Source organism: Pithys albifrons, chromosome 12 (genome assembly GCF_047495875.1).
Source record: "Pithys albifrons albifrons isolate INPA30051 chromosome 12, PitAlb_v1, whole genome shotgun sequence".
In the NCBI taxonomy this organism is placed as follows: Eukaryota; Metazoa; Chordata; class Aves; order Passeriformes; family Thamnophilidae; genus Pithys; species Pithys albifrons.
This window is the reverse complement of record NC_092469.1, coordinates 7,299,588-7,325,843: the sequence shown is the minus strand read 5'-3', so window position 1 is coordinate 7,325,843 and position 26,256 is coordinate 7,299,588. Positions and strand designations below refer to the sequence as shown.

Genomic DNA, 26,256 nt, shown 5'->3' with positions numbered 1-26,256 from the left:
TGAAAATTTTTACTAGTGATACATTAACATAAAAGAAGCATAATTCCCTTCAGCAATTTGAATTAGTGCAGAATAACATAGCAAGTCAGTGTCAGACTAATACAGTAATCTAATACTGTCCTTAAAATTCCACACAAAACAATAAAAAACCCCAAACACCAAACCCCAACACCCAAACAATACTCAGATCTGCCTGTATTTATAATTAGTACTGATAACTAACTGATTGCTATGTTGCAGAATCACAACTGCCAGAGTCAAATACATTACAGTGTAAAAAGCCTGCTCTGTAAAGGTTCATTCTCCGTACTCTATCTGTGCTCTCAGCTCTTTGGAGAGGTAATTGACCAGCACTGCTGTCAGCTTCTGCTGCAGACCAGCGTTTCCCATCACCAGCGCAGTCAGCTGAACAACATCAGTCCAGTCTAAGTGCCTGATAACATCAACAGCTTCATCATAGAGTTTCTGCTGCTCAGTAGGAGGCAATTCCAACAAAATCTGAGGGACTGGCTTGAACTGTCCAGAAGTCATCCAGGCACCAAGCAATCCACCAAATGCTCCTCCTAGAAAAGACAGAGTTGTTAGTCTTTGACAGTTAATGTTAAAGCCTGAAATTCTAGCCCTCATCAGCAACGTTCCCACCTTTGTTATGTGTCTTCTTTAGGTTTACATATGATACTCAATGCACCCAGAAGGATTTTTAAAGCTCTTTACATCCACAGCAATCACAACTCTCTACATAATCAATGCTAATAGCTTCAAGCTAGAAATCAGAAACAGAGCACTCCCTAGCACACTGGTCTGTATAGGATAAGCTCTACTACTAAATGAAACCACACCCAAGGAAAACACCAGACCAACAACTGCCTTATCAGTGTCATTATCACTACTCTTAATACAGATCCCAGACTGATCCAAGCTTTCTGCTTCTTTAGAGTCACACATTGCAACCTCCTACTCCCATGACGTCCATCCCTGAAGGTGCTCAGAGGCCAAACCCGTTACACACATTCATGCTTTCATCTGCCAAAGCCACACCCCACCCATACCAGCTGGACAAGACATGCTTGGGTAAGAAGAGGGTTCCAGGTCATCAAGGTAACAACAGAGGGACCCTCTACAGCTGTTGTGGCTGTGGCTGAGAAAGCAGTTTGTCAGCCCTACACACTGTTCTCTGTCACCAATCTGACTTGCACCACAGCAACTCACGTGACTGACACCACTGCCCGGAGCATATACATCCTGCTGGAAGGAAGGAGAACCCTCACAATGGAGGTGTCAGAACCAGCCCTGTCTCCAAAACTGCCACCCCCAGCTCCTAAAAAGTCATTTATGCACTCACATGGATGCAGTTTTTCATTAGACAAAAATTCTGTAATTTGCAGCTTTTCCACATCTGGCAACTTTTCCCATGACACCACAGAAATACTTGAAAGCCTACGATGGCTGAATTCATCTTCAAGGGACTTTTATGAGAACATCAATATCTGATTTAAGGGCACTTAATGCAAAAGGCACTAGAAGTATTGATGTCTAAGCTCCTCACCCACTGAGACAAGATTTGTTACATGATCACACTTTTTCACCCAAGCAACACACCCACAATCCATTCTTTTCACAGCAAGCAGGTCTTAGAAAGCAGGATTGTTCCAAGTTCCTCCAGTTACTGTTGCAGATGGAAGGTAAATAACTCACCCTCTAATTCCTGGTGCAAGGCAGCAAGAAGGACAATCCCGGCAACCAGTCCCACAGCCATCCAGGCTGTTTGTTTAAGTCAAAGTGCACTTGATTGAAAACGTCTCTCTAACTGTCCTAAATACTCAGGGTTGTTTATATACACTTGGGACTGGCTTGAACAAACACTTAAGAGAAAACACATCCAAGAGTAACTTCAGTGTTTCTCATCATCTCACTCAAGAACGAGGCCACTTACATTATTATGTTATTTACTTCTGATTTTAAGCTCACGAATTTCTTACAAAAGCTTAATTTCACCTTTTTGTTCCTGATAGCTTCAGTTATATGTTTGTCAAAATTCCATTTTGGCTATTAATTAAGCTTTGTACTTGTAACAGGAGTAAATACGTGGCTTTACTTCGCACTTTCTGTTATCACTCCTCACATATTATATTTGTAACTCAACCTTGCTAACCCTCACACAAGAATATTGCAATTCACTCCAATACCAATAAGCCCATGAAATTACTGGAACTGCTTGCAGGAATAAGGAGCATTCAAGGACCAGACCTGGCAGGACTTCAGTGACAAGGCAGCTTTTAAACTAGATAACTTAATTCAAGAGTTACAGGGGGAGACAACCCTTTACTATTAGACTTCAGCTTTCCTGTAATTTTCCTTACCAGGGAAAAAGCAAAGTGACAAGGAATAATGAATCCCAGTGGGGAAAAAAAAAAGTTCATCAAGAAATGAATAAAGGGAATTTTTCAAATAAAGAAATAAATATAATTTTTAATAAAATCGTTCATAAGATCATCTTGTCCCATGCTAAGGCTGACTAAGAATACTGACTCACTCCCACTCTACACCCCAATTTTCTTTCTTCTGTGTCACCAGGTATCAACATCCACCCTGACTCCTCCCATCATCTCTGTGCTCCTTCGCCCCTGCCTAACCCCTCTCCTCTTCCCTCCCCACTGCAGCATGAAATCTCAACACTGAATGCTCCTTTCCTTCAACCTACACCTACTACATAGACTTCCTAGTTTCTTCACCCCAGGGATTTAACCACGCTCTTGTTCCTAAAGCAAAACACACTTACCTACAGCGATTCCAGGGGGACCTCCCATCAGACCCCCCAGGAATGCCGTGGCACCTGCCATCAGAGCTCCCCGACCAGAGTGTTTGACAGCAGCTTTCATCCCCCTCGCCTCAGAGACGTGACACAGCAGCTGCATCACATCATCAACGGGGATGGGCATCTTGGCGAGTTAAGATCCTGGAAAAGAGGTTTTAAGTTACTTTTTGATCTCTGCATCAGAGAGTAAATCTGGCTGCTAAATGAATTTTAGGAATAAAACCAGTGGTCATGCTTGTGTGGGACAAAAAGGACAGACACACAGACAATAAAGTGTGCAAAACTGCTTTCTCTTTCACTTCTGGGAAAACTAACCCTACTGGCAAACAGTTGAAGTTTACTGAAACTGTAAATGAGACGTCAGAGTAGAACAGAAAAAACTGAGTTTCACACAAATTACACCAAATATTCTGAGCTGGAAGGGACTCACAAGGAGCATCAAGTCCAACTCCTAAGTGAATGGCCCATACAGAGATTGAACCCACAATGTTGGTGTGTTAGCACCACGCTCTAACCAGCTGAACTCATCTGAGAAATTCAGAGCTTCTACAGTACATCGCTTTTGCCTTGAGCAGTTCTCACATGTGTTCAGCATCACACAGGACTCCCGGAAAAAGACAAAGCAGAGCTCACTCTACCACAGCCCGCAGATTGAAATTGCCAAATCTGTCAGGTATTTTCTCTCTGTCCTAATTCTTGTCACAAATCAGTTGTTTTCACATATCAATTCTTCTGTTTTGTTACATGCTTAAACACTTCCATGCTGATTTCTGAAGGTGGTAGGCTCTGTCACAACCAAAGAGCCTGAGGAAGGGAACAGATTGTGGAAGGAGTCAGAGCAGGGAGCTGGGACTGGGGATAAATGGAGTGCTCTGGAGACAAGCCAGAAGAATTGCAAGGGTGTGTGTTTACAGCAGTCGGGACTCAGAGCAGACACACCAGACAAGTCTCATCCACAAGGAGGCAGAGATGTGGGACCCCAGTCCTGTCACACACTGTGACATGTCCTCAACAGAGGGCACAGACCTGACCCTGAGAATGACCCCTCTGAGACCAAAACTTTTCCACCTTATTCACTTGCTGCTGCTGCTCATTAAACAACTGAGGAAAAAGCTTGTGGAAATGAAAAAGTATTTGATAAGATTAAAATTATAATCACACATACACAAGCACCAGATTTCTTGTTGCACATGTAATGTAAGCACTATAGAAGAGATGAACATTTGATTTTTCAGCCCCTAGAACACCTCTTAGCCAAGTGTGTGTGCAATACGTTCTCAGCCCATGCCGACCTGTCTTCAAGTCTTTCTTGAATAGATCTGAGTGCAAAGTGAAAGTGGAGTGGTATCACACCATTTTTCATATTAAAAATTAACTACTGTGACAGCTAGAGCTTTCTTGTGCACTGAAATGGCTGACTGCAAATCATCCATGTCACTGCAGTATCCAAGCACTGCTGACACTAAACAAAAGCCTGGGTTTTGGGAAGGGACCACATACGCTCCATAGCAGCAAAGAGGCACAGTAGGAAATTCATCTAATAGTTGATTTCTCTCACTACTTCATTCATCTTCATGCCAGCCTAAAGAAAACATCCAAGTGTCATCATTTTACCACCGTTGCTTTTGGGTTTTTGGCAGGCTGATGACACAGCAGTGCATCAGCATAGCAGTGTGTGCTGGTTAGAGACAGCAGAACAACACACTCTGCTTCCAGAGTTACACATCGTCTCACTCAGGAGGATTCAAGCTCAAAGCAATAAACAAATGGCTGTTCTGTCTGACCTAAAGCAGTGGGGAAAAAAATCCCAAAATGTACAATTGGTACAGCTCACACTGCCAGGCCTGGGAATTATGGCAAATGAGACTATTAAGTGTTTGTTTTTACCTTCCTAGCAGAAGGTGACCAGTTTGACACTCAGAGTAACCTTCACACCAGCACCAGGCAGCCTTGAATGCTGTAGAATTCACTTCCTCCCCTAAGAGAGACAGAAACCGATTCCTGCTTCTCTTGTACCTCCTTCACATGCCCTCAGACACACTCCATGTGCTGAAATGAATTTGCATCTCCTCCTTGGGCTAAATCGAACAAATGCCTCATATGAAGCTCTACTGTATGAAGGCCCTGCGGCACAGGTGGGGCAACCCAAGCTGAAGAGCCGACAACACACAGAGCTCTCGCTGAGAGTTGCCATCCTCTGCTTCCCCCCAGTCAAACTGACGGAATTGCACAATTTCCTAAAGCAATCTAACTGTAAGAGGTGTGAAATAATGTTTTGTGAGCAGAGACACCCGAAGCTGAAGCCCCAGGTTCCTGCAGCAGGACGAAGCTGGCTGCCCACTGAAAGCTGCCCACATCACTCCATCCCTCACATGGCCAACACCAGGAGGTGCCCTCACACTGAGGTGGCACTGCAAGCACTGCAAAGGTGATCAGCTCTACCCTGGGGTTTCTCTGAATAAATAAAACACTCTTTTATGACTGGCTTCAAAGTGCAACTGGCTTAAAAGTGAAAAAACCCAGACTGTAATGAAAACAAAAATCACACTGCTATCTAGCAGTATACAAAGCATGGCAAAACCATGAATTCATAACTGCTTATTAATTAGTCTCAAGGTAAAGCAGAAATGTGATGGAACTTAAGCAACTGTATGCCGTTTTTCCATAGTAAATCACTTTACAGTTTTACTTCCCTCTCAAAACTTCCCCAAAGGGAATTTCCACTTGCAAAATCAACACTTATTTGGGCTTTTTGGCTTGTCTAAAGAAGTTCTTGGCACAGAAGAGTCCTGCTTAATTCTGAATGTGAGCATAACACTCAAAACTCTCAAAGACATTACAAGAAGCATTAATTTTCTTTCATCTCTTACAAGTATTTCTATGATCTTTTAGCATATTGACTATATTTTATACATACATGTAATGAACATTAGTGAATACAGTAGCTGATACACAGCACATACAAGTTGGTTTTTAAACTGTACATACACCAATGGGAGCCACTGAAACACAAACCATGTATTACAACATGTAATCTCAGATTTCTACATTCAGCACAAAGACATGGTCAAGTGGATCAACATTGCAGAGATCTTTTATGAAGTCACAACAAATTCCTTGGGAAATTTTGGGTTCTGATGAAGAATCAAGATGCTCAATCAGGCGATTTTCAGTGAGCAGTACTTTTTAAAACATGCACTACAAACCATGAAAGCAGGATATTCTGACAATACAGTAAGAGGTTGCAGCACAGAGACTCCACAAAACAGTTTAACCTGCTATTGGGATAAGCAGCCACAAAAAAACCCCTAAAAAAAGTTATCATCATCCAGCCAGTTTGCTTTAGGATGAGGAAATCAAACAAACGGCTTATAAAGCTCTGCAGCTGCAAAGCTCTAACACCTCACACATTGGGAAGGTCTCTGAGAAACCAACTGCAAGAATGTGGAGCACAAGGTTGCAGATGACATCAATGTACTGATCAGAATCACTGGGCAAGCAGAACAGGAAGATAAGCATGTTGGAAAATGCCAGTGATGCTAACAGAATCCTACCCCAGAAGAGAATAAAAGGGGCTGGAAGTTTTGTGTGTCAGGGGTAGAATCAGATGATAGCAAAAAATACTTACAGACTCTGATTGTGTAACTGACAAGTAAACAAAAGAGCAAGTCGATTACCAAATTATTCCCTACAGAATTCACCCAGATGTTAAGAAACACCAGGACTGTAAAATACTGGATTTGCTCTAACAGAGGGATAGAAATGTCAACGACATCCATAAGATTGGGCCCAGCTTTCACAGGTGCCAAATTCCCACAGCTCCTGCTGACTTCACATGGCACTGAGAACCTTCAGAACTTCATGAAAAAGTCCAAAACCAAACCTAAGAGTTTTGGAACACAAAGCTGCTGAGAAACCAAGCTTTGTTGTTTAAGTGACCTTCCTTTGTTGTTCTACTGCAATTCAGTGCATGCATTCCTCCTGTCTTTGTGGTCTCCCCCTATATTCATCCCAGGTGTTAGACCTCTCTACTTCCAACTTAACTAGATGATGCTCTCTCTTTCACCCCAAGGACGGGGGAGCAAAGTGAACAAGGATCCTGCGCTCCCTGTCCAAAGGGAATGGTAACATCATGTGTTTGTATCTCAACTTTGAACCTACAACCAACAGGTTTTCCTAAGAAGAAAAATGCCCTAGGAAGAATTAAAATAACAACATTGTACCACCTCATTCAAAGTCCTGTTAATGCAAATAACTGAACAGGGTAGATTAAGGTGTGAACCTTATTTCAGCTCTTTCCAATGTTACATTCCCATCTCATCACCCTACTTCCCCCTTCACAGAATGATGACTTAAGACAAGCAAAGCCCTTTTATTCCCTGGGCTCACCATCCCACTTATAGAAAAACAAACACCTTCCCAAATGTCCCCACAGGAGACATTCCAACCAGCACACAGCCTGGTCCACCACCGAGCTGTCCTTGCTGCTCCTGACGGCTTCTTACTGAGTTACCTGAGTAAACTCTTCAGTAAATGTCTCTGCAACGTGCACAGCACAATAAAACACCCACACAACACATTCCACCAAGCGATGAAGACATAGATGTAAGTCCTCTTGCCTGGAGCTACCAATCGTGGCAGGCACCACAGGGTGGTAAGAAAGGATGTGAGGTGAGAATGTACACACCAGTGCTAGAAAGAATACAAGTGCTCTGTGCAGATCTTCAAACTGGAACTTCAAGAGCTCAGCAAACATTTCTGAAAGCACATATGTCCAAGAGATAACACAGGACAAATTTTTGCCTCAATTGTACAGCAAAGCTCTATCTGTATTTCAACATTTTATAAGAAATAAGAGAACAGCACTGAGCAAAACCAAACACAAGGTAGTCAGTAACTGAGACAGACTAAAGAATGTGACTTTACAAATAGTGTGCACAGAGATGTGACCTGACGATTAAACAGGCCAGAAGTTAATTATTTCATTAATAGCTGGTGGACAGACAGAGGGAATCAAGATATTCCCATCTGCAGAGCAGGACCATCTAATCATTGGTCCATACACATCCTGTTGGTTTGAGGAGCATCTGTGCTCCTAAATCATCACTTTCTCAAAATCCTACCTTTAGAGCCCGGTCTAGTGATTAAAATCTGCAAAGCAGGTGGTCTGACTGATTTAAATCATGACTGGCAGTGGCAGCCAGTAAAACTTGGTTTAAATACACCAGTTTTAAACCTGCTCTGCATTTGTAATTTTTGGTTATTTTGCTAAGAAAAGGTTTACTCCTACTTAGTGATGTAAAGATCAAAACATGATTAAAACATAATTCTTATCTCAGCATTTGGTACTCTTCTTTCCTAACCATGAGGATTCACTACATCTACAAATTACTGTAATAATATAATTATACATTTATTCAGATGTTCAATTATTTTAGTTGCAATTATATTAGGAGATGGTAAAAACCCCTTGTATTTGCTAGACAATCTGAATTCAATTGAAATGCTTAAAAGAGCATTTTAATATTGTTTTGTAAGAACTGCGACCCTAAGAGCATTGCTTACTTCTTCTGTGTATTTATCAAAGCATGTAAATTTATCAAAGCATTTAATTGGTTTATTTAGCACAAGAGGCAACAAATTTACTCATTAGATGAACAAACTACTTCTAGGAACACAGAAGCTGATTTTACAAGGCTCTTGGAAGCCTAAAAATGCAGGTAAATATTCCATGAGAACTATCTCATTCCACCGATATAAAAGGAAATTTGGCACCTAACCTGTATAGGCATTTAGGATATCCTGCTTACCTGGTCTGCTAAATTACAAAGTACCTGTGAAAGACTGGCCATAACTCCTTCTGCCCATGTATTTTTATAGGCCTACTCAATGTCTTTCTAATTTATAAATTAAACGTGATTTTTTTTCCCATTTCCTAGACAGTTTCTCCATTCTGACAAAGTTACACATCATTTCCATCAACTGATACCAGAGCCAACAATCAGACCTTCAGTTAAGAAAGGAAAAAGAGCTGACACTAAGAAAACACAAATAGCAGAGCTGTTCTCCTGCAGATAGTTGGCACTGCACAAAGCAGTGGTATCTTCAAAATCTGAACTAAGCCTCAAAATTAAAGATGTTTTCCCCGACTCACTGCAAAAACTGCAAAACTTCACCTCATTAAAATTAATCAACATGTTTTGAATGTTTTAAAATTTATTAAAAACGTTATGACTAAAATAGGCTGAGCATAAAATGTAATTATAAGCCCTTTCGAACAGAAGAAATTTAATTACCCTTCAGCTCTTCTTTATTTATTTTCCTGCAGCGCCCATTTCAGGTTTTGCTGTTGCTGAGACGGCGCTGCGGCCCCAACGAGACTTGGGGGGGGAAGAGAAGTCAGAAGTTCATTCAAACCCCACTAAAGTTCCTTCACACACACACACACAGACCATTCTGAGTTGGAAGGGACCCACAAGGATCATCGAGTCCAGCTCTTAAGTCAATGGCCCACACAGGGGATTGAACCCGTGACTTTGGCATTATTACAACCAAGCTTTAACCAAGTGAGCTGCAAGACCCACCAAACCCCACTGGCCGCGGTGATGGGTCACCTGCTCCGGGTCACCTGTGCTGAGTCACCGCGCCCGGGGCAGGGCTTGGACTGCGGTGCCCTCCAGCCCTGGTGATTCTCTGTCGTTCAAGGGGGTTCCGTGGAGCCTGAAGGCCTTTAAGGGTATTACCGCCGAATACAAACGATGGTCCAGGGGCCGTCCCAGGGGCCGCAGAGGCTCCCCTGGCCCCTCTCCCGCAGCCCCTCCGGGGCCTCCCCGGCGGCCGCACACGCGGGCCGGGCCGGGCCGGGCTGAGGCTGCCCCGGGAGCGTCGTGCACAGCGGGGCCTGCTCGGGCAGGGGCAGCGCCGAGCTCCGTCCACCGCGGCCCTTCCCTCCTTCTCCCCTCCATCCTCCTTCCCACGCCTACCTCGCCCGGCAGCGCCCGGCTCCGGCCCGGCCGGGACGAACTGCGGCGGCGCCGGAGGAGGGGCGGCCCCGCAGCGCAGCCGCCGGCCCGGCCCGGCCCTTCCCTTCCCGACCTCTGCTCCGCTCTGCTCCGCCGGACCGGGCCCGGACAGCGGCTCCGGCCCCTCCGCTCCGCCCCACCGAGCCCAGGGAGCAGCTCCGGTCCCTCCGTTCCGGCCCCACCGAGCCCGGGCAGCGGTTCCGGTCCCTCCGTGCCTGCCCCGCGGGCCCAGGGCTGGGGCTGGGGCTAAGGCTGATGCCGCCGCCTCCTCCCGCCCCCGGGGCCCGACCCGCTCCGGGACAGGCGGACACGGCCGCCGTGGCGGGGTGACACTGTCACCGGTGCAAGGAGAGCGCCGCGGTGATCGCAGGGATGGAGCGCCTCCCCTGTGAGGAAGGGCTGGGGGAATCGGGATTGTTCGGCCTGGAGAAGCGAAGGGGTGACCTCATTGCGGCCGTGCAGTGCCTGGAGGGAGCTGGCAGGGAAGAAGGGGCACGGCTGTGTAGGACAGCCTGAGTGGCAGGACAAGGCTGATGTAGGGATTGGTTTACAATATTTGGAATGGAGAAAATTCTGCCAGAAAGGGATTTGTGAAGAAGATCCACAAGCCATTGATAATGCTTTAACAACTGATGTTTTTAATGTTCTTTGTATGTACACAATGTTTGTTAAAATGTCTTTTTGCAAAGTCAGTGCTTCTCCTTCCCAGAATACCTGGTTATCTCAGGGCTCTGGAGGAAGGTTGCGACATGCAAGCTACCTGAACCCCTCTCCTATTGAATGTAAATCCCCTTACTCCCACTGGCCCAGAGCTAAACCCCCTCTTGTTTTCTATTGGTGGCTTTTGAATCCCTCTAAGGCCCATATAAACCCCTGACCAGCAATAAACTTTCTCTTCTTCTTCTCCCTCTCTGATGGTCGGTGTGTGTCCTTCTCAGGGCCTCTCGGGGACCACATGGCCAGGGAAAGCGAGGAGCACAACTGAAAGAGAGGAGGATTTAGATATGGGCAAAACAGTCTTCCCTGTCAGGATGCCCAGAGAAGCTGTGGCCAAGGCCAGGCTGGATGGGGCTTGGAACAGTCTGAGATAGAGGAAGGTGACCCTGCACATGGCAGGGGGTGGAACAAGATGGTCTTCAAGGTCCCCTTCCAAACTATTCTATGATTCTTTGATTTTAGGAACATGGTTGTGGAACAGCATATGCCAGTCCCAGCTGAGCTGGGATGCAGGAGGAGGAAAAGAGTGGCTGCCACAGCACAGTTTGGACATCCCTGACCCTGCTCTGAGAATGTAATCTCAGAGTACTTCTGCATGGTTTTCACCCAGGTTTGTTGCAGGCACCAGCTCAGCAGAGTGCAGTGTGCCAGTCTGATAGAGCACCACGAGCAATCAAACGAGCATGGAAACAGCTGTGCCACATATGGCTCCTGAAATACCACACTGGTTCACAATACCAGCACAGTCTTGGAAAAATTACTGCCTAATGTTAAAAATGCTGCCATTTTCCCAAGAATGGGTTATTAACAGAAGTTTTTGGTTTTGTAAACTAAGCCTTTATTATGATTTCATTTCTGATTTAAGGTAAACCATCTCCCTTCAGTTCCCTGTTGAGAAGACAAAAATGCAGGATGAGGAAATGAAGGAGAAATATAACTCACAATTTTTGTCCCTTTCCTATGGCTGCACTGGGGACTTCTTAATCTCCCCATGCTTTATACGATCACATAAAATAACTCTCTGTGTTACAGAGATCTCAAAATGTTACAGGTCTACTGGTGCTTTTGATTTTTACGATTTGAATGTAAAAGGCAAATGTAATCCCTAAAACGAACAAAGAACCTAAATGCCATGTACATTTTAAAAAGTAACACCCCAAGTTCCAGCTGTAAGCAGCCTTCCAAGGGGCAAAATTAAAAGCAATGAAGCCTGCCAACCAGCAAAGGAGGGAGTTTTTATCACTCTATTCCAAACTGAATCATTACTTCACTACTCCAGTTAAAAATAAACACAGGCTATTAGGGCTACATCAGCAGGAATTTATTAGATCCATGTTTTAATATATAAAAGTTACTAAAATGAAAATGTAAGATAACAATGCAAAGTGTATCCTTTAAGGATATACAGAAATCATGCTACACTCTTACACAAACTGTCTCTGCTGAAGTCAATGGGAATGTGCTGCCCAGCGGCTCCACCTGGCGGCTTCCCATCCTCGGGAGTATTTGCTCACCTGCAGCCCCAGGAAAGCCTGCACCTCCTCCTGGGAATGCCACCAGGGACAGCTCTGCTCCGTGTGCCTGGCACAGGGCTGTGTATTCCACCTGGATCTGTCAGTTGTTCTAGAGTTTATTTATGCACCTCAGCATACACCCTTTACAAGTAATCAGTACCTGAGATAGACATTCACATGGTTTTTAATTCTAGGAGCTGCTGGACTGAGAGCAGTTCAAGGTGGTCCTGCTCCAAATCAGATCCTGTCAGTATCTCACTATATTCTCTGTGTATTAAGGGACTGGAGCCTCCCTCTTAGGAGGAAAGGCCGAGGGAGTTAAGCCTATTCAGCCTTGAGAGGAGACAACTGAGAGGGGACCTCATCAATGTGTATAAATATCTAAACAGGGAGTGCCAAGACAGTGGACCAGGCTCTGCTCAGTGGTGCCCAGCAATGGCACAAGAGGTAATGGGCAAAAACTGAAGCATAGGAAGTTCCATCTGAACATAAGCAAGAACTTTGCTGTGCACTGACCAAGCACTGAACAGATTGCCCAGAGAGGCTGTGGAGTCTCCCTTACTGGAGACATTCCAGACCTGTCTGGATGCAATCCTGTGCAATGTGCTCTGGGATGATCCTGCTTGGGCAGAGATTGGACCAGATATGACCCACTGTGGTCCCTTCCAACCTGATCCACTCTGTGATTCTGTATTCACTGCAGTATGCTGGGCTCTTACAAGTATTAGATGTCATTGCTCGTCCTACATCCCTTTTATCAGCACTGATTCACTGTTTAATTTCCTGTATCAGGATGTTTTTCTTATTTTTTCCTCTTCAGGTTACTAAGAACTCCATGCTTTTAAAAGTCAAGAGAAAAAACCCATTGCCTTTAACCCCCCCAAATCCTTGAGTCATCTGTCCAAAGCGACCACCAGAAATCAGCCACAGCAACGGTGCACTGGCATCCTGGTCTGATGAGCCACTTGGCAGGTTTCTGTCAAGTCCTTCCCTAGCACACAGCAGGACTCAAAATAACTGCAAGCCCTTTCACTGCATGTTTTCACAGCTTTTGACATACTAAGAGATAGGCCAAGGGGCACCATGAACCATTTGGGCTGTTACTACCAAAACAATGATTCATCCTGGCTTTCAGCTTGCCCATGACAACAGCTCAAGCAACTGCAGGCTCAGCTGTAAAAAACTGACCAGAAACACCTGATCCATGTATCTGAAATGCCTATTACCTTCTCAGGAAACCATAACAGATTTTTTTTTTTAAGATGCGGTACTTAATCTTGTTGGTCAGAAAAAAGCTGTTTCTTTAGATTTTTTTCTGTGCTAGAGATTCACAGAAAAACCACAAGGTTTAGGCAACTGTATGTGACAGACACTGTTTCACTGTTTCACCTAGTTGCACTTTTTTTTCTTAAAATCTTGACTTTTTTTAATCACAATGGCAGAACAAAAGCCATTCCAAACTTGAGGAATTCATTAAGTAATATTGATCCATTTGCCTAAGTTTGCAAAGCACCTAAAAATACCTTTGAGGTTTCCCTTTCGTGTCAATGCATTGCTTGGATATGGATGAGGATGGTTTAACTTACAATGTTACATCAAAGCAAGGAGAAGAAGGAAAAGGAAGAAATATCATATGTTCTCCAGAACATGTCATGTGAGTGGTCCACAGAGAAGAAAGGAATAGAAGATGTAACAAAGCAGGTTACTAAACACATTTGAGTTTAGAAAGGTGTAAGATTTCTGTTGTTTTCCTCCAAAGTCTAGGAAAGCCTCTGCTGCAGTGATGAAAAGATGTTTTGCTTATATCTGTCTGATGCCCAGGGCTCCAGACAAGCCCTGTCTCTACCTTGGTACTGTAAGATCCTGCTATGTGTGCTCTTACAGAGTCAGCCATAACAGCAGCTGTTCTAGAAAAGTCTGCTTTGTATTACAGTGATAATTTGAACCTTTCCTTCTTGACAACACCACAGTTTTATAACTTCTGAGTTCCTCATATTATCCTCTGGATTGCCATGAAAATGGCGAGCCTTCACAAGATCAAACAAGGCACAACTGTATCAAAAAAAGAAAATGAGTATGGAAGTAATGCTGTAGCATTTAAATCCTTAAACAGAGTCACTTAGTAAGGGAAATTTTGCAACTGCAGAATGGCTGTTTAAAAGGAATGAGACAAGGCAGCATTTCTAAAGGCAGGAACAGAACTCCAATTGTTACCTACTAAAACTCTTCACCTCTGAGCTTGAAGGTGTAAATAATGCAGTAGAAATGACCAAATCACTACAGGAAGACACAATTGCTGGTTACTGAGATCCACTACAAGCAAAACATATGCTTGATGGCAAATCTTTTCCCCATTTCCTACATTAGATATTCATCGGGGTCTGACTTCTAATTGAATGCAAATAAAGAATATAACAGGTTTTTGCATACGCAGTAAAGCTATAGAACATCTGCCTCTTCACAGCCTTTCAATGTACCTTATGTGACATTAAGCAAAGAAGAGGTTTGCCTCATCATCTTGTAGGAAATGGTGAATTTGAAGAACAGTGTGACTAAACTAAATCATTCCACTGCTGCTGTAAAAGGTGTCTCTTTGATCTCCCTGTGCAGTCCTAGGTGATAAAATGCCAAGTTGGGCAAAATCAGTTTCAATTCCAAAAAGATGGACTACTGGTGCAGAAGGTCACAAAACACTATTAATTGCCTTATATCATCTCAGTCTTGAAAGATGATCCAAAAATATAGGCTGGTGCTTTGGACTAGAACACACATTGCTAGCTGGTGCTGTCCAAGCAAGCTGTTAAAGGCACTTAGGGCACAACCTTACCTGCAAATGGTATAACCTGCTCTTTTAAACTTCTTTACAGTAGTCATTTATTCTGGTTTTTTACTTCCTTGGCAACCTAATCCACTAATTGTGTTTACTGGTACAGAGTAGTCATTTTGTGACCTTTTCAAAAAAAGGTACAGCAAATCTGAATGTAAAAGTCAGTGTCCTGAAATTAGCTTACATGTTTATATCTTATGAAGTGGAAATAAAATCCTGTCTAAAAAATAGCTACATAAAATACCTGCAAGGTTTCCAGAGAGGAGCTAAAAAGAAAAAGACAACCTCTATAGCTATTCTTTTGCAGAATGTATTTAAGAAAAGTGCATCTGAGGTTTCTTCAAACCTCTAATTAAAGGGCATACATAAAGTAGACAAATGTCAAAATCAGATCCATTGTAAATCCAGTTAAGGAGCAAAGCATTCTAGTATCAAGGATGGATGACATTTGAAGGTGTCTGGAATAACCAACATTTCTATGCTTGGTACTATTCAGTGGCATGAGAAACATGTACCATAATGTGTACTGGTGCTTGTGGTGTCTGAGAATAGTAAATATTCAGCTACCTGTAGTTCTGGCCCCAAATATACATTACTTTGGAGACGCAGAGTAAGCACCAAGAGGCTGATTTCAGTCCCATCAGAGTCCAGTGTCCTTGGCTGCCTTCACTTCCAACCTTACACCCAGCCTATGGGTGCTGAATGATAGCCCAAATTTCACAAAGCTGTTAGAATAAGGTTCCTATTCTTCTAGGAACACAGAACAATTCTCTCCAGCATTCCTGGACCTGAGATCTGATAATGTGGCAGGCAGGAGGAGAGCATGCAGTCAGAGAGGGAGTGGGGTGGAAGAGGCAAGCTTGTACAGATTGCATTGCCTGATTTTTTTCTCATATGGCAAGTTGGAGGCAAGAAGATAAAAAGGTGGTCCTATCTACAATGATGGATCAGATTCAAAGTTTCCAGAAGTCACTGCAAATACTCAAATGTTTTACAATGTGATTGTCAGACTTCCACAGTTTATATTATAATACTGCCTCCTGGGTCACCTCTCAGCATCTTGTGCAGCCACAAAGGGATCCCCATAATGCCTATGGGGCTGCAACAGGGTTCTCTGTAGAGTTAAGCTAAATGAAGAACAGGGCAGTGTTTATACCATATTTATATCTGTCCTATAGCATGATCCAGACTTTGAAACAAAAAGAACTGGAAATTCTTTGCAAACAATGAAGTGGCCCTCTGCTGCTTTCTGCAGCCCTCATTTTGGGAGCCACTGCCTCAAAAGTGTTCCAAATGACTGTGTCAGAAGTAAAATGATGCGCATTCAAAACCAGTAATGGGAATAATTTATACAGTACAGCTAATGGCAAATGACTTTACCTACAACAGCGTGCATATATACAATCATTAGAGGTAAGTGCCTCTACTGGAGTAGAGGGCACTGCCCAAGCAGATGACTGTTAGAATGGGACAGAACAGGGCACCCTTTTTCTATGATGAATTCCAGGGGATTCTTCATTTTGCCCTAAACAGACAAGCATTAAGTTCTCAAAAGTCTGTTGGAAAGACTCACAGCAGGATGTGCCAATCCAACTATACCATGGAAGGATAAAGGCCAAGATTTTGCTGTAGTCAGAATAAACAACTGTCCTTAATTGCTGTCAAATAGTAACTGTCTCTTTGCTAGTATTTGAAATGTGTGAGATGTTGTTAGGGTACACATTCACAGCCAGCACTATTACTCTTCTTTTTCAGCCTATATTCCCATCATGCCTTGTAGAAAAACCCATGGGGGACAAAAGAGAGCATTGAGTCCACACCCAAGAACAGAGTCCCATAAAAGCAAGAAATTATAAAATCTACTGAAGAGATTTTCTTCAGAAAGATCACAGGTCCCATGCTTTAGTCATGGTCCATTCCTTTGCCAGCAGGTTCAGAGAGACCGATCTGTGTGAGCTAAGTGATTTCTTTCACGTAAGCCGCTCATGATGACTACAGAAACCTCAAGGATTACAGTGCACAAACAATAGGAGAAAAGCTGCTTCAAATAATACACCCAGACAATGGAGTTGCCATTATGGTAGCAATGCAAAATATAGACAGGGAATTAAATGAAATGGGTGATATCTGTACACTTTGGAGGGCTCATGTGTGCCAAATTTGGCAGCATGAGTGTTCATATTGCTTGTTGCTCCACCCCTTGAACAATGAGGCTAAACCCCATATGTGCAGGAGTTGGTACAGCACAAGCAGTTTTGCTAATCATGCTGCATGCAAAAGCAAAAAGACAAAGGAAACTAGTAATGCTTAGACTAGCATTGGGGAAATAATTAAGCATGAATGAAATATTGTATGTGGATTTGAAATGAATGTTCTTGGAAACAATTGTGCTGTTTCAATAGTGGTGCTTTCCTCCCTAAGTTTCACAAAGTAATTTGCATATCATTTAAATAAATGCAATAAATTATTGCAAACTTTTTGGTTTTATTTACATAAAACAAAATGCTCATTTCCATTATTGTTTGGATTACCTGACAAGAGTGAAATGCAGAGGTCTGAGAGGAAACTTGTTTCTCCCCAAAGTATTACAGATTTCTCATCTGTGAGAGAGCCAGAAAGCACAACCCATTTTTGCCTTACACAGACAGGGAATACTCTGTACACAAAACAGAGATACAGGATCAGATCCCCCAGCTGAGCCAAGCTGGAGCTGTGAGCTGGCCAAGGGTACTGGTATAGGCTGCCTTGTACTTGTCTGGGTTTCATGGCCCTTCCTGAACAAAACAACAGCCTCAGGCCCTGCTTGTGTGCCTGACAAATCTGCCTTTTCTGGGATACCTTAGTTCATTTCAGCTTAAGCACACAGAGAAAACGACATCTCCCCTACATACAGAACTTGCATGAGTGCTTGGCAGAATCCACACACTGGGAGGTCAGGACACTGTTAACTTGTGTTTCTGTGATGAATCCTCTGCTTCTCTTTGAGAACTCATAGGAGGGTTACCTTCAAACACCACAACTTACAATTCTATTCTTCTGTACTATTCTCGGATGCTTGTATTATTTTCATTTTCTTTCAATGTTATCCACACCTGACCAATTTGATTTCACCTCTGATAAATATTTGCCTTCCTTCTTGACTATGTAATTACACCTTTTTCAAAGTCCTTCTCAAACCTGCTTTCTCCTCTCACCCCACCATGGGGTCAACAGCAGCCAATTCAGAATCCTTGACATTCCGCGTGTTCAGACAATTCAAAAGAAATCAAATAACTGAAATACACAAACCCAGGAAAATGTGAGAACACGGTAGCCTAAAAAAGTTAGAATGCACATCTCTCTGTAGGATCATATGGAGCCTGTTGGCTACTGAAAACTGAATACAGGAACCATCACCTGAGAAACCAAGTGATCTAATGATCTGCAAAAGGAGGAATTTAATATATAGCATAAATATTAATGTTCTGGCTATGAGACAGTAAATGAGCATTTAAGTTGCTGACCCATGAAGCCTGTCTGCATGTTTCCTCCACAATGCTTGTATTTACATCTGGTTGCTCTCTCCAGTCTAAATGGGAACCCAACCAATATTCTCCTCTCCTCACATAACCCTGGGCCACTTTTCCCCATGATCTGTTGTTAAATATGTCAAACATTATAGATTGGAAGCCAGATAAACTCATTATACAGACGTTCTTTTCACAGAGGAGTTGCCTCTAGTCTCAATTTCTAAGGGTGTTTTTTTGTTTTGTAAATTCACTTTCCATCTTGGACATGAAGGCATTTAGACACTTACTTTCCTGGACTTTGCTTATTGGAGCCCTAAGATGTGTTTCACCATAAAGGATGTAAAATTGACTGGGTCTAACTTCATGATTTCCAGATATCACTAGGGTGTGCTGTAGATCATGAAATTTCAGTAAAGCACAGTTAACAGGGAGAAATTTAGCTACTATATTAAATATTTTAAATTAATTACAAACACAGAAACAACTCAACACTGACTCAAATTCCTTTTAAAACAACATGCACACTCAGGAGACATAATATAGCACCCTTAAAATTTAAAACATATTTGTACCCAGGCTTGGTCAGCACAGTGTGTTACACAACAGAAAACTAACTAGAGCCAGGCAGATAATCACACGCCTAAACTGCATGTAGATGACTAAATTTCAGGCATGCAGTCTGGTGGGAATTCAAAAAGTGGGACTAGAACCAATACCCATAAACCAGATAACAAGGGACCATTTGTGGACACTTCCTCTGGGAAAAAAGATTATGAGACTATATAAAGTCACTGAAAGGCACAGAGGTAAGGCCAGGGGGTGCAGAGTCAGGGGATGAACTGTAATTGTTTATACAAAGTAATTTATATGAACAATGCTGCTGAAATTTCCAGTGAGGAGAACAGTGGGACTGGGCCAAATACATCACAGGGGACTGTCATGTCTCAGGTATGAGCTCTCAGTACGAGGGTGCCCAAACCGCAGCCTTGGGAGGAAGGAAAGTATCAGCTCCCATCTCTGGGCTTCCACCCACTGCCAGCCCCTGCAGGAGCTGGGAATCCTTGCTACAACCTGCACCCAACCAGCTGTTCAGCACCTGAGAGAAAGCACCTTCCTCCTCTTGCACCTGTGACCTTCAGCCTAGGAAAGAAACTTACACCCTGGTACCCCATCCTTCAGCACCCAACAGCTCCCAGGATAGCCATGGAGAGGTGGGTGGGATCATGAACCCAGCACATTAAGGACACTGCATTACAAGGGTTTTAAGCACAGCTAACTTTAAACAATACTTACACTAACAACCAGACTCAAATGCAAATTTAAAAAGAAGCACCTATTGAAACATAAACAGAAGCTTAACTGGGGCCCCAACTGTCAAGACATATCCAGAATGCCACCGTTAGAGGTAACAGCAAATAGAATTATCAAGCGATGCTTCGGCAATCTCTATGAACTGAGTTTGGTAGTCTTACACCATGAACCACATATTCATTATTACAACAATTTGTATTACTATTTGTAGCATCTAGGGAACCCCAATCAGGGCTCTATTGTGTGACAGACTGTACAAGCACACAAAAATAGGATGGCTTTTATAATGAGTACATCACAAGCCCCACTACCATAATTAACATTGATTAGCATCGATGCAAACAGCATGGGAAGACAAAGATTGAGCCAGTGTGGAAGCTGAGGTACTCTCTCACCCTTTAAGGTGGCTCCTCTGGTTCCCAACTGCAGAACAGAGGGGAGGCTGTCTCAGTGGGGAAGCCTCCAGTGCTCCCAGAAGCACATTCTAGGACACAGGACTCAAAAAGGCATCTTTATCACTTACCAATCTATCACAGGCAACTACACGGCAACCACCACCATCAATTGTGATCAACAAGGACAGTTGGCAACCTCTGATTTACTCAATGTATTAGAAGAGACTCCAAAAAGCCAGATCCACTTAAAAACGAGATCTCTGAACAGTGACCTTAATGGACATGGGATGTGTAGCTGCATGTAACAAACTTCCTCCCTCCAATAAACAGCCTTGCTAGGTCTGTAACTATCATTTACATCTTCTCATCCTAGGTCCATGGCATTTTCCCACATTTGCCTTGTATACTAAAGCCATTTTCCTTTCTAACTGTAGTAAGAGTGTCGACAGCTCTGTAAAACCAGCAAAAAAGGGTAACATTTTGAAATGGGTCGTGTAGTCTGAAATTATAGGGTTGAATATGTTGATTGCATTAATGAAATTATCTTCACTAACCAAACAGATTTCAGGCCCAAAGCCTTTCTATGAACACTCCACTCCTCCAAAATGTTTCTGCACTCCTTTTATTGCATAACCTAACAAAATACAGACACCTGGAAATTCACTGCCACATTCAGCACCACAAAAAATACCTTCACACTAGAAATTTTGTTTAGTTCCCCATGTCATAACCTAACCTGCAGTCTGGTGTCTCTTCAGACTTGCTCATTTTAACAAGAATTCTCAGATGAATTAAACTGAACATGTATGCAAATATTTGCAGAATTAAACTGTAGCCACAATTTCAAATGCAATAGGATACATCTGTGTGCTCAACTGTAGTTGGGGTCCAGTGTTTTGCTGTTTTTTGCTGTTCTAATAAAGTTTCTTAATGTAATTTTTTTCCTAAGATACTTACTACAATTTCACTCACAGGGAAATGAAACATAATTCTATAAAGCCTAAAAATAAACTTGGATCTGCTAAAAAATTCATCATTTCACTCCCAAGCTTCTACCAGCTGGGCTTGTCTGCTTCAGGTTTGACACCCCTGAGAGCTACAAGCATGACTTACAAAGATGAGCAAGTTTACATGAGAATGATGAAAACATCCATTTTTTTTTTAATCTTTACTTTGCCAAAATACTGTCAGGGGCACTTATTACTTGAAGGCATTTATTTTTGGCAATTTCTCACTCCCTTTTAATACCATACTTATGTTATTTGCAAATTTGGAGAAGTAATATTCAAATACATATGCTGCTTTACATGTACTTCTTCCAGGCTTGCTCATTACATTCGTTAAGCTATTTAATTCTCAAGGATCTACTGGAGATACAGTGAAGACCCCCCGAACACCAGTTAAGAATAAACCTGTAATGAGAATAAATTACACACGCATATCAATTGCTACAAGTCCTGTAAGGAGTGAGACCTTTCTGCATAAACATCTGCTGCAGAATTAAATCTGATACCTTAATAAAGCTCTCCCCACCCAAATCAAACAATGGAAGTGTAACAGTTACCCGATCAGTTAAAAGAATAAACCTTTTAAATAAATAAATTTGCGCTTCACCAATTTATGTCACTGTGGTACTTAAGGCAAAACCTTTTAAAGGAATAGATTTACTGTGCATACAGATCTCCACTGGGTATGTGTAATTATGCAAAGGAAAGGCATTACTTTTAAAGTGGATGAATGGCTGATACTTTTTGATTTACTGCTAGAAACAGAAAAATGGTAATGGCATGAAATAAGCATTTGCAAAATCGTTTTGGCAGACGGAAAATGTTTGATTTACCTAGGGCATCCATCAGGTTCTATATTTTAGATCAAAGTAGATAAATGGAAAGGCAAATGGATATCTGGAAAAAAAATCTACTGCTTTTCTGTCAGCCCTGCAAGTAAGTTAAATGTTTGGATGAGGAAAAAGCCCAAGGCTCTTTGGATGGAAGGAAGTAATGATTCATCACTGCTCTGGCAACCACAGCTTTCTGTATTTACCTGAAAAGGTGACATGGAACTCGTTGTCACTTTCTCATTCTGGGCTTGATTGTTAGAGGTGATTTGAAGGCAGCTGGCAGAGCTCAGCATTTCCACCTGACCCTGGAAACAGGCAGTGCATATCTTGGGTCATATTTTCCCCTGAAGACCTAATTGTTCGCTCTCTTTTTCTCTCCTCTTCTGGTTTGAATTTACATTGATGAAGAAAATATATTCCAGTTAAGACACACCCCCCCAAAACTGATAACCGCTGCCTTCTCAGATGCTGTTGAAGTCTGTGCCATAGGAAAGCACACTGAAGGTGGGGTAAGGCTTACAGCACAGTTACCTGTGACTAGTCAGGAGACTGAAGAACCAAATATCAGCTTCTTCCTAGGGGTTCCCCATGAAAAGCATGATTTCTGATTGTGCCATGATCCTATTCTGAACTTCTTTTGTGCTGAAATGCATCACCAGAAGATGTGTAGCACAAGCATTGTGTCCAGCCCTTGAAGCATCACCAGCCCTGTGGTACATGTGCTGCACAGATGTTCTGAACATGCAGAGTTAATCCAAAATGTTTGGGACACATCCAATTTGTTGTGCTTGTGAAAATCCACAGGAGGGCACATGCACAGAAGCCCCAGACACATGGGATGCACTGTGACTGTGCTCACCACGTGCAGTGGGCATTTCCAGTTAGTGTCAGATTTGCTGCACATGCACAGTGGAAGGGATTTGCTCATGTGCCGAGAAAAGGGCTGGGATTACTAGATCTCTGGAAATCTTGACAAACATCCATAATCCTTGAACATAACCTCTTGACAAAATGCCTGATGTGGGAAGGACACATCTGGAGAAATTAAACATATGTCCCTCTGCCCACTCCATCAGGGAATAATGGAGAGGAGGGTGTGGCCTCTCCAGCTCTCTCCACAGTATTATGAACATGAACAGTAAATCCATCAGCTACTTTTGCATCCATTTGTGCACATTCAGAGATACCTGAAAGTTTTGCACTTGGTCTGTAGAAAAAGCCATTGCAAGCTTCCATACAAGGAATAAAATAAGCATTAAAATACTGAGCTAAAGTAAGGCCAGAACATATTTCTCCTCTTGTAATAAATCAGCACTATATATATTAAATCCAATCCCTTGATGTGTCCAGTTTCAGTGATAAAAACTTAGTGAGCAGGGCAAAAGTTACTGAGTAGAGATCGATATTCTTGCTTGTTGTCCTTGATTGGCAATAATGTGACGTTTTCTCCTTGACTGTAAGAGGTGCTTTTGCAATTTGGGAGCATAAAGAAATTCTGTACTCGACAGATTTATATAGTAGGAATACGCTAATGTCCTTTGACCCGCTTAAGAATAAATACGACCTACCAAATTGTCATTTTTATGGGTATTTACAACTCAGGCACTTTGTAAACCTTAGAACTAATATTTCCCAAAGGAAATCTGTGCTTTCGAATCTTGATAAATCATTGAAAAATACAAGCCACTACCAGCCCTACAAATTTTCTCTTCTATTTCTCCTATTTTTAGTTACATAGGAGTTGTCAAAGCAGATTGGACCCCACTGATCTATTTCACCAGGTATGTTGCTGCAGTCATGCTTAGTGATTCAGAGGAATTCTGTAATACTTTTGGCTATTTGATCAAGGCAGTGTGAAAAAAGTTATTTCCTGAAACTTGAAGATTTTCAGTGTATGACTGAAATATTAGTTACGTAATTCTTTAAATTCTCAAATTACTGTTAGAAAAGTATTACAAACTATAATTTCCACAGCCCAAATGCCACCAGCTGCATTTGCTGTCATGAATGCCTCAGCTGATAAACAGACAGTGCAAGGAGTAGAATAAGCCACCCCAGTTCACCCAAACTCCAGTGCTGCCTTACTTGTTGCTGACCAACTACATCCTTAGTTTCTTAACTCTGCAGTCCAAGTGACCTAAAAGTCTTCACTTCATTGGTGTATCTCAGCTCCACTTCACCTCACCTACCCATCCAAGTTGCCACTTAAATTTCTTCCACCACACTTATGCTGTCTCTGCCCAGAAGTGCTTCCAGAAAAGACACTAACTCCTTGCAGAAGAGAAATACAAGGAGATGAGGACCTCTGCCCTCCAGAATTCTCTGGAAGATTGACAGCACGACTATACCTCTATAGCCTGGTCTAAAGGAAACAGAAGGTTTTGACACAAAACTGATTATTAATATTGTCATCTAAAACAGAATAGTTGAAAGAAATTTCCTTTTATCCTTATCTGCCATTTGAAAGTTGACAAAAAGTCAACACTACTTTGGACAGTATCTAAGACATGAGACTTAGAGCTTATTGTTTCACCTCTTGGTTATATCCCTGTACAGCAGTACAGAAGCTCTCAAAGACTTTCATTTCAGTACATCAGATTTTGACTGAAGCATCATGACGTGGCACTCGGCTCTACTTTTACTCCATTTCTAAGGGCAGCTGCTTTTCTATTCTTCTTTGCGCATCTGTGGACAACAAAATCTTTTCTCTATCACAAGAATGTCTTCATTAAGTCAGTTTCTGCCTTCAGCTTATTCTTAGTCTTCTGCACTATCAACTATGTATATGCACAAGAAAGGCTTGAGAAGCAGACTGAATAAGCAGGAAGCTGGAATAAACAATGAGGCAGGAACTGCAGGAAACTTAAGAATCTTTTCTTGTCTTTACTGTGCTGCCTTTCCTTTTCATCCTTGTTTACTGCTGAATTTGGGATTCCTCCTACATTTGTATGAAATATCATTTCAGTGTCCTTTGTTTTGTGTCCTCCTTCTGAAAGCAGCATGACATGGCACAACTAATACAGCGACTGCAGCACAACATCAAACAATGCTGTTTAACTAATATCTTGGGGTTGTTTAACTAAGAACTTGTTTTCATATCAGATTTTGCAAATTTAGATATATAAAATTTCTTGTACATTTATGTTTTTATGCTTAACATTGTTCACTAAGGAATAAAAAGGTCCTAAACGCTGACCAATTCATCAGCTCCTACTCTCTACACTGGATATTCCACCTCCCTTTGCACAGGGAGTAGGACAGATGAAAAAATTGCATTTTAATATACAAAACACTCAATAACCCAGTAATCCATGCACCAAGCAGCATCTCTGTCCCACTCATTTTAAGAACAGTGACATACTTTGAAAAAGAAATTATGAAACTCTAATGTTTTGTGTGTGACACTGAATTTATTTCATGAGACAATGAAAATCTGACAGAGACAAGATGGAGAGGAGCTAAGCATAGATACGGAGTCGTAGTTTCAGCCCAAATCAGAAAAAATCCCTTCTTGACACCCTGAAAAATACCTGGTACACGATGAACAAATTTTTTAATCAAGATAATTACCCTCATACATCTTTTCCTATCCTTAAGTGTTTAACAAGGAACATCTCAGGCTCTCCTTAGCTCTTCTACTTCTAAAGCTTTAAACTGTAAGCAAAGAAATAGATTATATTGTGAATTGCAACCCTTAAGCCTCATGTGAAAGGGTTTCCTGTTTGCATTTCAAAAAGACTTTGTTCTCCCTAAAATTATCTGTGTTTTTAAACATTGGTGTGAAAAAGCACCTACTGCTCTCAAGATTTCATTAGAAACCATCTGGCCTTACATTTAGTTCAGCTGCACCAGGGAAGGTTTAGGTGAGATATTATGAAAAACATCTTCACCAAAAGGATGGTCAATTCTATGACTCACTATGGCATTTCACCTCAGGAAAAGAATATCTCAGCCAAATTCTTCACCATTTCTGAAAAATATCCTTTAGGTCACAGAGCTAAGCACTGCAAATGCACAAGAAAAAAGCTGTAGTCAGTTCTGTCCCTAAACTCAACTTCCAAGCTCCTCAGCACAGGGAACACCAGATGTGAGGGCAAAGGCACAGGGTAAGTAAGTGACCTTTAAAGGTTTCTTTCTGAAGATACACAAATCTAAATTTGCTCTTGATCCAAGAATTCAAACCCTGGATTCTTCTACAGGTACCACTTCCCATATTGTCATGCAAAACATCAGCTTTCACTTAGGAAAAAATGTCTCCCTAAGCACACAACAGCACAAATGACCTTGGAAACACAAACTAGATGCA

The 26,256-nt window shown here is 42.2% G+C and overlaps 2 protein-coding genes across 4 annotated transcripts in view; both read right to left on the bottom strand.

The window, feature by feature from the left end:
• C12H19orf12 (chromosome 12 C19orf12 homolog) lies at positions 1-2,939 on the bottom strand. The gene is made up of 2 exons (XM_071567922.1): positions 2,780-2,939; positions 1-563 (listed from the first exon to the last, which is right to left on the bottom strand). The coding sequence occupies exons 1-2, from the start codon at positions 2,937-2,939 to the stop codon at positions 298-300; spliced, it is 426 nt and encodes a 141-aa protein (XP_071424023.1). The 3' UTR covers positions 1-297.
• Positions 2,871-26,256, bottom strand: part of LOC139677714 (uncharacterized protein F13E9.13, mitochondrial-like) — a 48,571-nt gene continuing 25,185 nt past the window's right edge. The window contains exon 9 of one of the 3 annotated variants that reach the window (XM_071567920.1): positions 2,871-2,956. In XM_071567920.1, the coding sequence (XP_071424021.1) occupies positions 2,949-2,956 (8 nt within the window). In that variant the 3' untranslated portion in view covers positions 2,871-2,948. Of the gene's footprint in view, positions 2,957-10,454; positions 10,819-22,191; positions 22,256-26,256 lie in introns of those variants that run through there. The other 2 variants (XM_071567919.1, XM_071567917.1) reach the window with 2 other exon arrangements.

Bases quoted from the DNA above. Each gene is read 5' to 3' on its own strand.
- C12H19orf12 (XM_071567922.1), bottom strand. From the start codon at position 2,939: ATGCCCATCCCCGTTGATGATGTGATGCAGCTGCTGTGTCACGTCTCT. The intron at 564-2,779 runs GTAAGTGTGTTT...TGTCTTTTCTAG, and splicing joins TCCCCCTGGAATCGCTGTAG to GAGGAGCATTTGGTGGATTG.